The 16,160-nt window shown below is 31.7% G+C and overlaps 2 protein-coding genes across 8 annotated transcripts in view; one reads left to right on the top strand and one right to left on the bottom strand.

Annotated features, from left to right (window-relative positions):
- The window catches only part of LOC127728080 (SWI/SNF-related matrix-associated actin-dependent regulator of chromatin subfamily D member 1-like), a 63,478-nt gene extending 62,853 nt beyond the window's left edge, over positions 1-625 (top strand). For all 5 annotated transcript variants that reach the window (XM_052235287.1, XM_052235284.1, XM_052235286.1 and 2 more), the window contains one exon: positions 233-625. In XM_052235287.1, the coding sequence (XP_052091247.1) occupies positions 233-286 (54 nt within the window). In that variant the 3' untranslated portion in view covers positions 287-625. The remainder of the gene's footprint in view (positions 1-232) is intronic.
- Positions 626-6,001: 5,376 nt separating this feature from the next.
- LOC127730270 (ecdysone receptor-like) overlaps positions 6,002-16,160 on the bottom strand; it is a 124,086-nt gene continuing 113,927 nt past the window's right edge. For all 3 annotated transcript variants that reach the window (XM_052238573.1, XM_052238571.1, XM_052238572.1), the window contains one exon: positions 6,002-12,060. In XM_052238573.1, the coding sequence (XP_052094533.1) occupies positions 11,810-12,060 (251 nt within the window). In that variant the 3' untranslated portion in view covers positions 6,002-11,809. The remainder of the gene's footprint in view (positions 12,061-16,160) is intronic.

The raw sequence follows: 16,160 nt of genomic DNA, 5'->3' as shown, positions 1-16,160 counted from the left end.
TGCAGAGTTATGGTCCTTGGACTTGAAAAATTCACTCATATAATCAGTTTTCTACACTGATTTTAGTCATGCTTGAAGATATTGACATGATATTTACTTTTTGTTTACACCATGACAAGTTATAGAACAAGTTAGCATTTTGTTCCAGTATAATGAATTTTTACCCGGTAGGGGACTATGTATTGCCATGTAATACTCTCAGAATGCTTGTTACTCTTATCTTTTATTGCAGGTTCAGCAAAGAAGAATGGAAATAGAGCAAGCTTTGGGTATAAGAAACCAGTAAAACTGGACATACATCTTATGAGTTTTGGCAGCTGTTAGCCAGGGGTTAATGATCAGTTGATGAGTTGACTGGATGTTATGAAGAGTTTTAAGAAAGTCTCTAAACACCTGGTTGTGAAATTTTCAGAATGTTACACATGATGTTAGACTGAATTAGGGTGCTAAGATCTGCAATATTTTATTTCCATATTGTAAATTCATGTTTCATATACATTTATTTTTGTAGTACAAAGCATCCTGTAACATAATTGTTATCATAAATAGATATGTAAATAAATTGTATAAATTTTTTATATTGTAAAAGTTGGTCTCGTGTAGAAATACAAAATTGTCGTAAAACTATGCTTGTTTATTATTTCATACAGAAAGCCATCAGATGGTATACACATTGCTAAACATTTATTTTTAATGCCCCACCTACAATAGTAGTAGGGGCATTATGTCTGTCCGTCTGTCCAGCTTCAGGTTAAAGTTTTTGGTCAAGGTAGTTTTTGATGAAGTTGAAGTCCAATCAACTTGAAACTTAGTACACATGTTCCCTATGATATGATCTTTATAACTTTAATGCCAAATTAGACTTTTGACCCCAATTTCACGGTCCACTGAATATAGAAAATGATAGTGTGAGTGGGGCATCTGTGTACTATGGACATATTCTTGTTTTTACTACAAAACCTGTCTGCTTCAACTATAAATAGATAATACTGGAACAATATACTGAAATAATGTTTTACCATTTTGTTTCCAGTATTTTGCAGGGATAGTCCTGAAATTTCAGGAACAATACTGTGTTCATTGGATACCTATTTTTCGTGGATTTAGTGGGTTAATGTGAACCACAAATTAAAATGTTCAATGAAGAATCCATTTTCTAAAGGCTTGTATGCATACTTTGTCAAAATCAAGAAATCAAATATCCCCAAAAATACAATGTATCATCAGTCCACGAATATTGGTATCCATGAAAAAAAAAATTGAATCCACAGTAAAGTGAAATAATGTTTTAACCATTATGTACCAGTATTTGATATGGATATTCCTTATGATTGTTCTGGTTTGGAATGCATGGAACAATCTTGCCTTCATTCAATATAGCTGATATCAGAATTTCTTCAACATGAAAATTTATTGATTCTGTAAAATTATTCACAGCATTTGTAAACTTGGAGTGATGCATGGTATCTACACGTCTGTTGCTGAAGACTGTGTGTTGACTTCTAGTTCATTGTAATGAGGGTCGCTGTCACATTAACAAATTACAATGGGTTTCTGAGAAATATACCTTAATGCAAGAAAAACGACTAGATAAAACAATTGGACAGATAAATCCATTCACATGATTGAACATAACATCAACATTTCCTGCTTAAATCGTTGGTCATTGAAATGATGGTTACAATAAAAGTAGATAGGAAATTGGTTTAATATTATTGCCATTAAAAATAAACCACCTTGTTAATCTCATGGTAGTGTGCTCATCTGGAGTGTGGGAGGTGAAAGGATTGATCCCTAGATGGGTGAAATTACTGAATAATTGGCAATTGCTTCCTCTCTGCTTAGCACACAGCATATAGAAGTAAAGAGCAAAAACAATAGGCCTAGAGTCAGAATAATGTGTCCTAAAACAATGATGGGCAAGGGTCTGGGAACAGTGGTATATGACAGACATGACCTAACCTGAAAGGTCATTGATCGAAATAGTAGATTGGGATTGAGGTCCATAACATTTGTATGCTGAGTCTGTTAGTACGTATGTCCCAAAATTGGTTTCCGTTCTCTAACTTTAGTTTGCCTCAACCAACTGTTATGAAACTTTAATATACGCAATGCTTATTACCACAAAACACAGATCAAGTTTGAATTTTGGTGGCATCACTTTAACCCTTCTAGAGTTATGCCCCTTTACAAATGGAAAAATTGCTAAATGTTTTGTTTCCGTTCTCTAACTTCAGTTTACCTCAACCAAATGTTATGAAACTTATACACAATGCTTATTACCACAAAACACAGATCAAGTTTGAATTTTGGTGGCATCACTTTTACTGTTCTAGAGTTATGCCCCTTTATAAATGGAAAAATTGCTGAATTTTTCGTTTCCGTTCTTTAACTTTAGTTTGCCTCAACCAAATGTTATGAAACTTATACACAATGCTTATTACCACAAAACTCAGATCAAGTACAAATTTAGGTAGCGTCACTTTTACAGTTCTTGAGTTATATCCCTTTATAACATTAAATGCAAGCGGGGGCATCATCTCTGTCCCATGGACACATTCCCCATTTATTTTTACAGAAATAATTTCACTCAGTTTCTTAATCACCATTTTGCACTAACTTTTGTTTTGAAATGTTTTTCCAGTAATAAAACTGCCAGTATAGTGTGGCCATACTTTTTACCAAGCTTTGGTTTTTAGCTGATTTGGTCAAAAACCATAATGAGCTTTTGCTATTACTTGCATCTGTTGTCAATCAACTTTTCAAAGATCTTCTCCCTTGAAACCACTTAACCAATTAAGATAATTTCTAAACTATTCCTGATTGAAGGGTGCCTAGATTATACATTGTATAAAAATATTTATTAAAAGGAACAAATTTTATTGCTGTCCTTCATTGTGACAGTTGCTAGTGGTTCTGTAACTATGAAGCAATGAACTTGCTCTAACAGCACTAACAAAATAGCCCAATGGGTTAACCAACACTTTTTGGAATCAGTTACAAATGCACTCCGCCTAGAGCAGCTGGATACGACTGCAGAGGTCGAACTCTGAACAGTTGGGGCAAGTATGGACACAATATTCAAGCTTGATACAGCTCTGAATTTGGATAGTGATTAAATATTTGACACATTTTAGATTTCTGACACAGAATAAATGTGGTCAGATAGCTTAAAAATTTCAAATGAGACATTAATCTACTTAATGGTCCAATATCCAAAATCTAATTCCATGGTTAGATTCAGCATATAAAAAATAAATGGGGAACGTGTCCATGGGACACAGATGATGCCCCCGGTTGCATATAACGTTATAAAGGGACATAACTGAAAAATAGTAAAAGTGACACTACCCAAATTTGTATTTGATCTGAGTTTTGTGGTAATAAGTATTGTGTATAAGTCTGATAACATTTGGTTGAGGTTAACTTAAGTCAGAGAACAGAAACGAAAAATTCAGCAATTTTTCCATTTGTAAAGGGGCATAACTCTAGAACTGTTGAAGTGACGCCACCAAAATTCAAACTTGATCTGTGTTTTGTGTTAATAAGCATTGTGTATAAGTTTCATAACATTTGGTTGAGGCAAACTAAAGTTAGAGAACGGAAACCAACTTTGGGACATACGGATGGACATACAGACGTACAAGGGTAAAACTTAATGCCCCTTCCGCTATGGCGGGGGCATAAAAATGTTTCGCTGAATGCAGTCAGATATGACCGCAGAGGTCTAACCCTGAACAGTTGGGGCAGGTTTGGGGACAATATTCAAGCTTGATACTGTCTGAATTTGGATGGTGATCAAATTTTTGACATAATATAGGTTTCTGACACAAAATAAATGTGGTCAAAGATCTTAAAAATTTGAAATGGGACATTTAATTTACTTAGAATGGTCTGATATCCAAAATCTAACAACATGGTTAGATTCAGCATATAAAAAAAAAAAACACCAAAAATTTAAGTTTAGTTGAAATCAAACAAAGTTTAATTTTAGACCCTTCAAACCTTAATATGGACTCATTTGAAAACGGCCCAAAATTAAAAATCTAAATGCACAATAAGATTCAGCATATCATAGAGCCGCAATAATTCAGTTTTTGATGAAATCAAACAAAGTTTCATTTTGGACCCTTTTGACCTCAATGTAGACCAATTTAAAAATGGGGCCCAATATCCAAAAAAGTAATACAAGGTTAGAACCCCCAAAAATTAAAGACTTTAAATTAATCCCATTGAAATTGGTTAAAAGATTTGTATTTATTTTCAATTGAAGATTTCTTGCTATTGCGCAATACTGTGCAATTTAAGATTTCTTGCTATTATGCAATACTGTGCAATTGAAGATTTCTTGCTATTGCGCAATACTGTGCAATTTAAGATTTCTTGCTATTATGCAATACTGTGCAATTAAAGATTTCTTGCTATTGCGCAATACTGTGTTGTTGCGTAATACTGGATAATTAATGATTTCTTGCTATTGCGCAATACTGTATAATTGAAGATTCTTGCTATTGCGCAATACTGTGCAATTGAAGATTTCTTGCTATTGCACAATACTGTGCTATTGTGTAATACTGTGCTATTGCGCAATACTGTGCAATTGAAGATTTCTTGCTATTGCCCAATACTGTGCTATTGCGCAATATTTTGTTGTTGCGCAATACTATGCTTTACTATACAACAACACCTTAAACAATTCAAGACTTTAAATTAATCCTCAGTCGTTGAAATCGGTTAAAAAGATTTGTATGTATTTTCAATTGAAGATTTCTTGCTGTTGTGCAATACTTTGCTGTTGTGCAATACTTAGTAAATCTGTTTACAAACTAAATATAATAATTTACACACCCTATTTGGTGTGTATCTCCTGACATATCAGTATTTGTTGTTTCTTTATATACCGGTAGATCAGAAATAATTTATGTAAGAACCAGCTTAGCCAGCATAAGAAAAGTCTTGTTTTTGGCCCCTAGTTTCTTAACGATTAAAGCCACAACCCACAAAATCAACCCCAACCTTCTGTGTGGTATGGAACCTTGTGGTACAATTTCATAGAGATCCATTGACTAATACTAAAGTATTTGTCCGGAAACCAGAAAAACCTTGTTCCTCACCCCCCGCTTTTGCCCTTATTCCTGAACGGTTTGAGCCATAACCCCAAAGTCAAACCCAACCTTCCCTTTGTGGTATGGAACCTAGTATTTCAATTTCATAGAGATCCATAGATTAATACTTAAGTATTTGTCCATCTTTTTTTGGGGCCCTTTTTTTGCCCCTAATTCCTGAACAGTTTGGGCCATAACCCCCAAAGTCAATCCCAACCTTTCCTTTGTGGTACGGAACCTTGTGGTACAATTTCATAGACTTTTACACAATTTATTGTCTGGAAACTAGAAAAATGCCTTTTTTTTTTACCCCTTATTCCAAAACAGTTGGGACCATAACCCCCAAAATCAATCCCAACCTTCCTTTTGTGCTATTGAACCTTGTGCTTTAATTTCATAGAGATCCATGCACTTATACTAAAGTTATTGTCCGGAAACCAAATGTCTTTGGACGACGACGACATGATAGCAATATATGAAAGCAAATTTTTTGGGGTCTTATAAAAACTGCTTCATTTGCCTCTCCATAATAAATCATAGGGAAAATGCACTTTTTAATTTGATACTTCAGAATCACTTTTCTGAATTTACCTTCATCAGAAACGCTCAAACCCAAAAAATTGAAGTCCTCAATAAACAGGTACATTCTTTCTACAGATTTCTTTCATTTATTGTTAGAACTGAGATCTTTTCAAGATTTTGTTATATTGTATACAGAACAGAGAAGCAAATTAAAGATTATTAGCTGTTCAGTTGACCTTCACCTTTTGGGGAAAGTTCTCTCTCTTTTTTTGTGTGTGTGTGCAACATGAGAAGTAAATGACAATATGAACTCTTAATTAGAACTTAAATAGCACAACTCTTTTTGTTTAACAAATTAATATCAAGATTACACAAACAATAGTGATATATTTTATTTATATACAATAAAATCTTTCTCAATATTACATATTTTTAAGACAGTAGTCTCATAAACACTTTACCAACCATAACAGCCAATGAGAATCAAGATTATTTCTCAATTCTTTGAGAGAGTTTTACAATTCATTTTCTTTTCATCAATGATAATGAAAGAACTTTATAATTATACTATTTAACAGTGATATCTCTGAAAGTACTTTTTTTAAAACGGACAATTACAATACTGCACTGAAAGTACATGAGAGTTATTCCAGCAAACATGGAACTCCTGTAAAAGTTTAATTCGCCATTTCAGAATCTAAAGGATAATTGGTAATATCATTGTTCGTACCTTAAAATGAAAACAACCTCACATCATTAATTGAATTTAAATTGTTTGGGATGTTGCCAATCACAGCATTTTGGTGTACACTTTTGAAAATATTACCAAGAATGCATTAAATTCTGGTACGACGAATTGCTGTAATACTATGATGGAGCTTCTCTTTGTCTATCAATCAACACACATACACAAAATACACAAACAAACAGTAAAAATTCTCATAATCTTCATACAAATCTATAATCTGTTGTTGACATTACTAACAAATGATGTTTAACAATATTAATACAATATGGATTCTTTGTCAATTGATATCAAAGAGAGGTAGAATAATAATGCCATAAAAAATTGAATTCGCTGTCCATTATTTTTCTGAATATATATGATCAAGGGTCTGGAAATGGTCATATTAGCGAGACAGGACCTAGCTGTCCACTATTTTACTGAATATATATGATCAAGGGTCCCGAAATGGTCATATTTGCCAGACATTACCTAAATTGAAAAATGTCTGGATCCTTGTATATGACCATGTATTAATTACATGTTTTTTTGTTTTCTTGGTTGACATGTCTTGTTGCTCTTTTTTAGTGTCTGAACAAATTTCTTGATGAAATCAGTGAGTATGGATATCTAGATTTTATAAAATGTTGAATTGTGAGTCAGCCAATTTAAAAATAAATTTTTTAGTCGTGAATAACAACTTTGTAAAAATGTCTTCCTACAGAACTTCATTTTCAGCACATGGTCTAGTGCGAATTGTTTGTAGATATAAAGCTGAAATTTTTTTTTTTTAAATCACCAAAAATTTACTTAAAATACATTAAATGCATTAAAATATAATTTTTGACACCTTATGATATGATATCTTGTGTGTGGCAAGTTTGATGGAAAATATTCAATAAACCAAAACAAAACATTATTATAAAACTATAGTAGTTTTCATTCTGTAAAATCTTATTCAGAATACTATAGATTTGTCCTAGTCACATATCTCCAAAGATATCCTACAAGCAATTAAGCTTTATTTTATTTTTGCAAACTGCAGCCAATAATCTGCATATGTATTCCTTCGGAGACTATAAGCAAGAAAAATAATTGAGTTTAGCTGTCAAGCATTAATTTTGACAAGTATTGGTTATTCAAAATTGTTGAATTTGTATATTTTTAGTAAATCAAGGACCAAATAGTGGCTCATAACATGAATTGATCTTTTATCCCCATCTAAATTCATCATACCCCCTTCAATGACAGAATGAATATCAGTTTTTTTCAGGTCGATACCTGTCACTACTTTATAAGAGTGGTGTCTTGAGGACAATTTACATATTGTGAAACGGACACTGAAATACCAGTACATTAAATGCAGATTGTGTGATTTGCAGGAAATAGTTCATTAAGTTCACAACATGAAAAGTACAGTTTATCCACATCTGTATACAAACTATTATATCAGAAAAAAGAGAAACATACTTTTAAGTGTTAGCAATCAATAGCTTATGGCTTAAACACCTAACAGGAACATGCTGCCTAACCAACAAATATCTTTATTTCTTACAAATCTCCATTCTTACAGCATCTCAAATGCTTTCATTGCAAAATTAAATTATATTAAATACATGATTTTTATTGTTATCTTATGTGGAAATAAAATGAAATGAGCAAATATATATGTCACAAATTGATATTTAAAACCCTATAAACAAATATTTCTATTTACAAAAGGCATAATTCTATTATCCCTGATATTCAGAGCAACAAATATATGTATCGCTAACAATATAAAAACTAACACATTAAAAATTCATTCAACAATATTCACATAAAACATTTATGCACCAAATTATCCTTATAGCACTAATCTAACATGTCATTCCTCATAGCACTTCATCTAGCACTTTATTTCTCATAGCACTATCAACCATAAATCAGCAAGAGTTATTCCCCTTTACTCATATCACAATATTGTATACCAAAATACCAAATAAAAACTTATTTGAAGATATTTGAAAGTGTTTACATAATATTTGTTAATCAAAATTATCCTTAAATGACCTTTCTTCTAAGTAAAAAGAAGCCAATATATTATTCAACAATATAAACATATACAACTTTTGTGAAACAATTTTTAAAGAAAGGATATAAGATGAGAAACAAGATGAGAAACAAGATGCAAAAATCTTATCTAATACTAAGTAAAGTATCCTTGCGTTTCAAAAGCTGATGTGTATTGGTTAGAATTGTCAATAGGTAAAAAGAAGGGAAACCTGGTCCAACAATAGAATGGCAATATCCACCTATTTCTTATTAATGTACAACCTAAGCACCATTACATCTCCTTCCTGGTAAGTGATAGTTTGTGGTGTTATGTTTATTCTAAATATTGCATTTAATATGTGTATGAAGGTCCGGATGGGGTCTTTCATTTCTGTATTCTTTATTTTTTTAGTCATTTTTCTCTATTCTTTATCTATTTTGTCAATTATTCTCTATTCTTTATATTTTAGCACCCAATATTAATTTATTCTCTATTCTTTATTTTTTGGGTCTATTTTTCTCTAATCTAATTTTTTTAGCCCTTTATTCTGCTTTTTCTGCTCATTATACTCTATTCTTTTAATCCCATCCAGACCCTTGTGTATATATATCTATAAATATTTACTGTAAAACCTTTTTATTTTTTTGTCACAGATGGCCATGGATCAGTCTTTTATCACTCCTACTTAAATTTGTCTTTAGACTTTAAAAATAAAAAACTGTGAAACTTATATAGGAAATCTTGTGAATCAGGAAATGCTTAGTCGTCTAGTGTTCTTAATTTCTATTTGTTTAAGTGGAATTTTAATGACTATATCCTTAATTTCATATGTTTCTGAGGATTATTTTCTTTGATTGACAATTTTACTCCTTGGTTTAATTTATTTAAGATTAAAATAATATTTAATACATCCTTGAAAGACAATAGAAAATAACTATGACTATCTATATCTAAGGGCATAAATATAATTGAAAAAGAAATCAGATTTAGAAAGTATTAATATTCACCTATATTAAAAATATTATATCAACTGAATATTTTAATTGTAAGTTTCTGTTTAATTGAGATAATACCTGTCAACAGCTGTTATATTTTTTTCTATATTTAGAACAACTGATCTGAATATCAGAGTCATATTATAATGAAAAGACTGCAATTCAGAGGTTGTCATTGCAGGTTGCTGTGCACCATTTTTGTTATTGGTTCATTGCTTTTAGCATAATTCGGTCCATTTATTTCCTTCATTGCATTTATTCTTGGGTAATTTTGTAGATCAGGTATCTATTTTTCTTCAGTCTTAACACATTTGGAATAATAACAGATGCAGAGAAATTTTTAATAAACATTGCATAAAACTTAACCGTATACACACTGTAACTATATCAACTTGCATTTTCAATTTTTTTGAACATATTTGCAATAATAGTTTATGCTCAGAGGACTGAAAAAATATCCAGAAATTATTGCTTTTGATAAAGGTCATATGCATACCTCCCAAGCTGTATTCATTGGTCTTAACACTAATTTTTGCATAACACTGTTTACCCACTGAAACATCAAGTATTTCCTTTGTAAAAAAATATACACTACTCAATTACTACACAACTCTGCCATACTACTGCATGTGTGGAAATATATACTATTTTGATAAATGCATCTTTTCCTTTTTTTCAAATAGGGAAATAAACTGGGGCTTTGTGTATGAAATGTATGTACTGCAATCACTTTATTAACTCAAGTAAGGACGAACACTTTTTCTGGGAACTATATTTTTTTCAGTTTTGAACCAAATAGAAAAACGATTTTTGCTTCTTCATAAATAATATCATAGCAACATTTTTCCAATCTTTCCAAAATATATTTAACAAACCGTAAAGAAGCAACTAATCACTGTCAGATGTTACATTTGTTTCAGATTTATAAAGAATATATTACAAACCCTTCTTTAATTTCAAATGTGTTTGAAACAGATAGATTGTAAAACTTTCCAGACAACTGATTGACGATTCGTTATAACCTACATCCTTTCTTCCTTACATTACAACAAAAGTCCATTGCGTAGGATATCAAATTTTTTTTTTTCATAATAAATTTGATGTTTTTCTGTTATCAAATTGGAATTCTATCGTATATCCATAACTATTCTATTGAATTCATTTTTTCTTCAAAAGAAGATAATAAATCAAGAAGTAACACATATCTGCTACTATATTTCGGTGAAAAAAACACCTTTAAACTTTTGAGTCTGAGCAAATAACAAAAAAGGTTACTGAGAGACTGGCCATGATTACCAGATACTAGTTAAAAATTTAAGCTCAAGAATAATAATTCTTTTGAGTTAAATATTTACTTAAATGTTTAAAGAACTGGAAAAAAGGTTGAAATTAAAGAAAACAATAAAAATATGGCAATACAATACATAAGATGAAATAATAAATACAGATGATAATACAATATGAATCCTACTAAAAACATTCAATCATAATTTACTTTGTATGCTGATAAAATCCCTGAATAATAATGTCTGATGTAGATAAAACTTTGTAGACCATATCCATATGGAATATGTCTAAAATTAGCACTAAGTTAAACATAATAGGAGTAAATATTCTGAGTTAGACTCAGCACAAATACAGCATAAATAGTTTCAATTTATTTACTAGATTTACCTCCCTTTGGACATCAACATGCATACAAGATCATACTCTGAGCAAATAACAAACAAGGTTACTGAGAGACTGGTCATGATTACAGCATACTAGTTAAAAATTCATGCTTAAGAATACTAATTATAAAAGGGAAAATTTGCTTATTGCATAGACTTTTTGTGTTGTATTCAAATTTCTCAGCAAACGAAAGATTAATTGGAAATATTGTTCCAAACAACTGAAAATTACAAGGATAATAAAAAAAAAGTTAATGGTTCGACTACATGTAATTAACTAAATAATCTGTAATCGACTACATGTAAATAACTAGACAATTAGTAATCGACTACATGTAATTCACTAGATAGTCAGTAATAACTAGATAATTAGTAGTCGACTTCATGTAATTAACTAAATAATCAGTAATCAATTACAAGTAGTTAACTAGATAATCTGTTATTGACTACATGTAATTTGCTAGATAATCAGTAATCAACTACAAATATTTAACTAGATAATCTGTAATCGACTACAGGTAATTAACTAGATAATCTATAATGGACTACATGTTATTAAGTAGATAATCTGTAATCGACTACATGTTATTAACTAGATAATCTGTAATCAACTACATGTAATTAACTAGATAATCTGTAATCAGCTACATGAGAAATTAACTAGATAATCTGTAATCAACTACATGTTATTAACTAGATAATCTGTAATCAAGTCTCAAGTCTCCACAGCTGCCACATGTAATAACAAAAATTGAACATTATACATCATCATCTTGTATATATATATCTTTAACTACATTCGGCATGTTAGACTCTGGGATAGGTAAAACTGTTAACATTTTAGAGTGCTCAACACTTATATTCCGCAGGTCCATCAACAAAAGAAGATACTTTGCTAAGGCACTTCCACCACGACATCGTTTTTTAGTTTCATATTCATTTAATGCGTCAACGTACATTTTTTGAATCTCTTCAATGAGATCTCTGTTTTGAAGTCCACCTCTGTCAGCTGTAAAAGATAAATTACTTGAATAAAAACATACAAACTATGAGTTCATACATAGGAGTAAGAACAGAATTGATTACGTATAGGTAGGTTGAATACTTTGAGCTTGTTTTCAGTAATTGTTAGCATTCCTTGTGATAGATTTGAGTAACTGCGAGCATTCATTGATGGGATATAATTTTATTGTGCTTGTGATTTTATTATCTATTCCTGTAGATTCATTATTAGCCATGGGATACCAATTTTCATGGATGATGTGGGTAAGGTAAACCACGAATTCAAATGTTCAACGAAGAACAAGTTTTCTATAGGTATATGTATGGAGATGTAAAATGACTTTCTTTTTACTACTATTACAAGATATACATTGTATGGAGTCTTGTAGTGAATCCCAAAGGAGACTATCAAAAATCTGCCATCAATACCATATTCTTAAAAAAAAAAATCGTAAAAAATCTATATAAAAAACTTCAGATATAAAACAAAGAATCCTAGGTTAGAACATGCAGGCCCATGAACATGTGGAATGTTTGTTTAGTTATTTCAGAATTTTTAAACCATTCCCCGAAATCATTACATTCTACACTATATGTTTTTGTCTTCAATGAGGCAATAATCCTTCTAAAAATGCCAAATGAAATAAACACCTCTCAGAATTAAAAAGTCATTTTTGACATTTTAAACATGTTAAAAGAAAGCTCATAAGTAAAAAACTGTGATGTTTTAATGAATGAATCTTATGATGTGCTTTTCATCTTGAAAATGTTTAGTAATTCCATATCCAAGTACATTTCCCTATTCTGGAACCTCTTCAATGGTGATCTTATGTCATATTTTTAAATAGACTTTTTTTGTTGGTTATTTGAGAACTTTGGGTTGATGATAGATCCTTGACAGTTGTCATGGTGTGTTATTTGGCTTACATTTTTGTTAGCGTTATTTGGTATTAAAAATATGTTTTATCTTTAGAAAGAAAATTTTATGTTTGTATTTTGTAAAATTTTAATTTATTTGTTTAATTAATTTTACCTATATGTAGTGGCAAGTACTCGACATGTCACAGTTTGTTCAAAGTAATTTGTTTTGAAATATTAATTGTAGTTAACATGTCACTAGGATAGTTTAAGTTTTTATCATAACATTATAGGATTAGGCTTTGTTAATTAAATAGATATAAGAAGATGTGGTATGAGTGCCAATGAGACAACTCTCCATCCAAGTCAAAATTTATAAAAGTAAACCATTATAGGTCAAATTACGGTCTTTAACACGAAGCCTTGGCTCACACTGCACAGCAAGATATAAAGGGCCCTAAAAATGACGTGTGTAAAACCATTCAAACTGGAAAACCAACAGTCTAATCTATATAAACTAGAGGCTCTAAAGAGCCTGTGTCGCTCACCTTGGTCTATGTGCATATCAAACAAAGGACACAGATGGATTCATGACAAAATTGTCAGATTTGCTCTAAATGCTTTGGTTTCAGAGATATGAGCCAAAAACTGCATTTTACCCTATGTACTATTTTTTAGCCATGTCGGCCATCTTGGTTTGCGGGCAGGGTCATCGGACACAATTTTTAAACTAGATACCCCAATAATGATTGTGGACAAGTTTGGTTAAATTTGTCTTCGTAGTTTCAGAGGAGAAGATTTTTGTAAAAGATTACAAAAATTTACGAAAAATGGTTAAAAATTGACTATAAAGGGCAATAACTCCTTAAGGGGTCAACTGACCATTTTGGTCAAGTTGACTTATTTGTAGATCTTACTTTGCTGAACATTATTGCTGCTTACAGTTTATCTCTATCTATAATAATATTCAAGATATTCAAGATAATAACCAAAAACGGCAAAATTTCCTTAAAATTACCAATTCAGGGACAGCAACCCAACAACAGGTTGTCCGATTCATCTGAAATTTTCAGGGCAGATAGATCTTGACCTCATGAACAATTTTATCCCGTCAGATTTGCTCTAAATGCTTTGGTTTCAGAGATATAAGCCAAAATCTACATTTTACCCCTATGTTCTATTTTTAGCCATGGCGGCCATCTTGGTTGGTTGGCCGGGTCACCGGACACTTTTTTTAAACTAGATACCCCAATGATGATTGTGGCCAAGTTTGGTTAAATTTGGCCAAGTAGTTTCAGAGGAGAAGATTTTTGTAAAAGATTACAAAAATTTACAAAAAATGGTTAAAAATTGACTATAAAGGGCAATAACTCCTTAAGGGGTCAACTGACCATTTTGGTCAAGTTGACTTATTTGTAGATCTTACTTTGCTGAACATTATTGCTGTTTACAGTTTATCTCTATCTATAATAATATTCAAGATAATAACCAAAAACGGCAAAATTTCTTTAAAATTACCAATTCAGGGACAGCAACCCAACAACAGGTTGTCCGATTCATCTGAAAATTTCAGGGCAGATAGATCTTGACCTGATAAACAATTTTACTCCATGTCAGATTTGCTCTAAATGCTTTGGTTTCAGAGATATAAGCCAAAATCTATATTTTACCCCTATGTTCTATTTTTAGCCATGGCTGCCATCTTGGTTGGTTGACCGGACCACCGGACACATTTTTTAAACTAGATACCCCAATGATGATTGTGACCAAGTTTGGTTAATTTTGACCCAGTAGTTTCAGAGGAGAAGATTTTTGTAAAAGTTTACGGACGACGGACGCAAAGTGATGAGAAAAGCTCACTTGACCTTTCAGGTCAGGTGAGCTAAAAACGAGAAACGAGAAACACTTATGAACCACATCAACAAACGACAACTACTGAACATCAGATTCCTGACTTAGGACAGGTGCAAACAATTGCGGCAGGTTTAAACGTTTTAATGATACCAAACCTTCACCCTTATCTGAAACAATAGTGTAACATCACAACATAGAAAGACACACTATAGAATATCAATTGAAATGTCTTAACTCAATCAAAAGACACATTAACACAAGTGAACATACACTGAACGAATAAATTTGATCTATGATACAATATAAACACAAAATCAATAAAATAAGGGATGAATAATTAAAGTAACAGTATTATACCGCTGTGAAATGTTAAACAATTTCAGAAAAACAACAATAACCTTAAACAAAAATCCGCCATTTACAATAATATTATACACAGATAAATGAAAATAATTTTGTTGTTAGGTATACACAAGGAAGCTATTAAACCAAGAGTTCCAAATGGTGAAGTTGAAATCATCCCTTCGTAAATTTTACGGACGCCATCAAGAGTTGGTTGACCGTTATGGAATAACCGTTTCACAGATGATATCAGATATGTTCCTTATGTCATAACTACAATACCCTTCCCTTTTCACGAATGTGACTTACCGAATTAGACTATTAACCGGATTTGTAATAACATAAGCAACACGACGGGTGCCACATGTGGAGTAGGATCTGCTTACCCTTCCGGAGCACCTGAGATCACCCCCAGTTTTTGGTGGGGTTCGTGTTGCTTAGTCTTTAGTTTTCTATGTTGTGTCATCTGTACTATTGTTTGTCTGTTTGTCTTTTTATTTTTGGCCATGGCGTTGTCAGTTTGTTTTCGATCTATGAGTTTGACTGTCCCTCTGGTATCTTTCGTCCCTCTTTTAAAAGGAGAAAGGAAATATCTTTACGAAATAAATAATTTTGATACTTGATCTGTATTTTGTAGTAATAAGCATTGTGTATAAGTTTCATAACATTTGGTTAAGGCTACCTTAAGTGAGGGAACAGAAACGAAAAATTCAGCAATTTTTCCATTTGTAAAGGGGCATAACTCTAGAACAGTAAAAGTTACATCCCCAAAATTCAAACTTGATCTGTAATTTGTGGTAATAAGCATTGTGTATAAGTTTCACAGCATTTGGTAGAGACAAACTTAGGTCAGAGAACGGAAACAAAAGATTCAGCAATTTTCCCATTTGTCAAGGGGCATAACTCTAGAACGGTTAATGTGACGCCCCCAATATTCAAACTTGATCTGTATTTTGTGTTAATAAGCATTGTGTATAAGTTTCATAACATTTAGTTGAGGCAATATCAAGTTAGAGAACGGAAACCAACTTTGGGATGTACATACGGACGGAT

Source organism: Mytilus californianus, unplaced genomic scaffold (genome assembly GCF_021869535.1).
Source record: "Mytilus californianus isolate M0D057914Y unplaced genomic scaffold, xbMytCali1.0.p SCAF_2, whole genome shotgun sequence".
Lineage (NCBI taxonomy): Eukaryota > Metazoa > Mollusca > Bivalvia > Mytilida > Mytilidae > Mytilus > Mytilus californianus.
The sequence above is the reverse complement of the archived record's forward strand: the minus strand, read 5'-3'. Positions and strand labels throughout refer to the sequence as shown.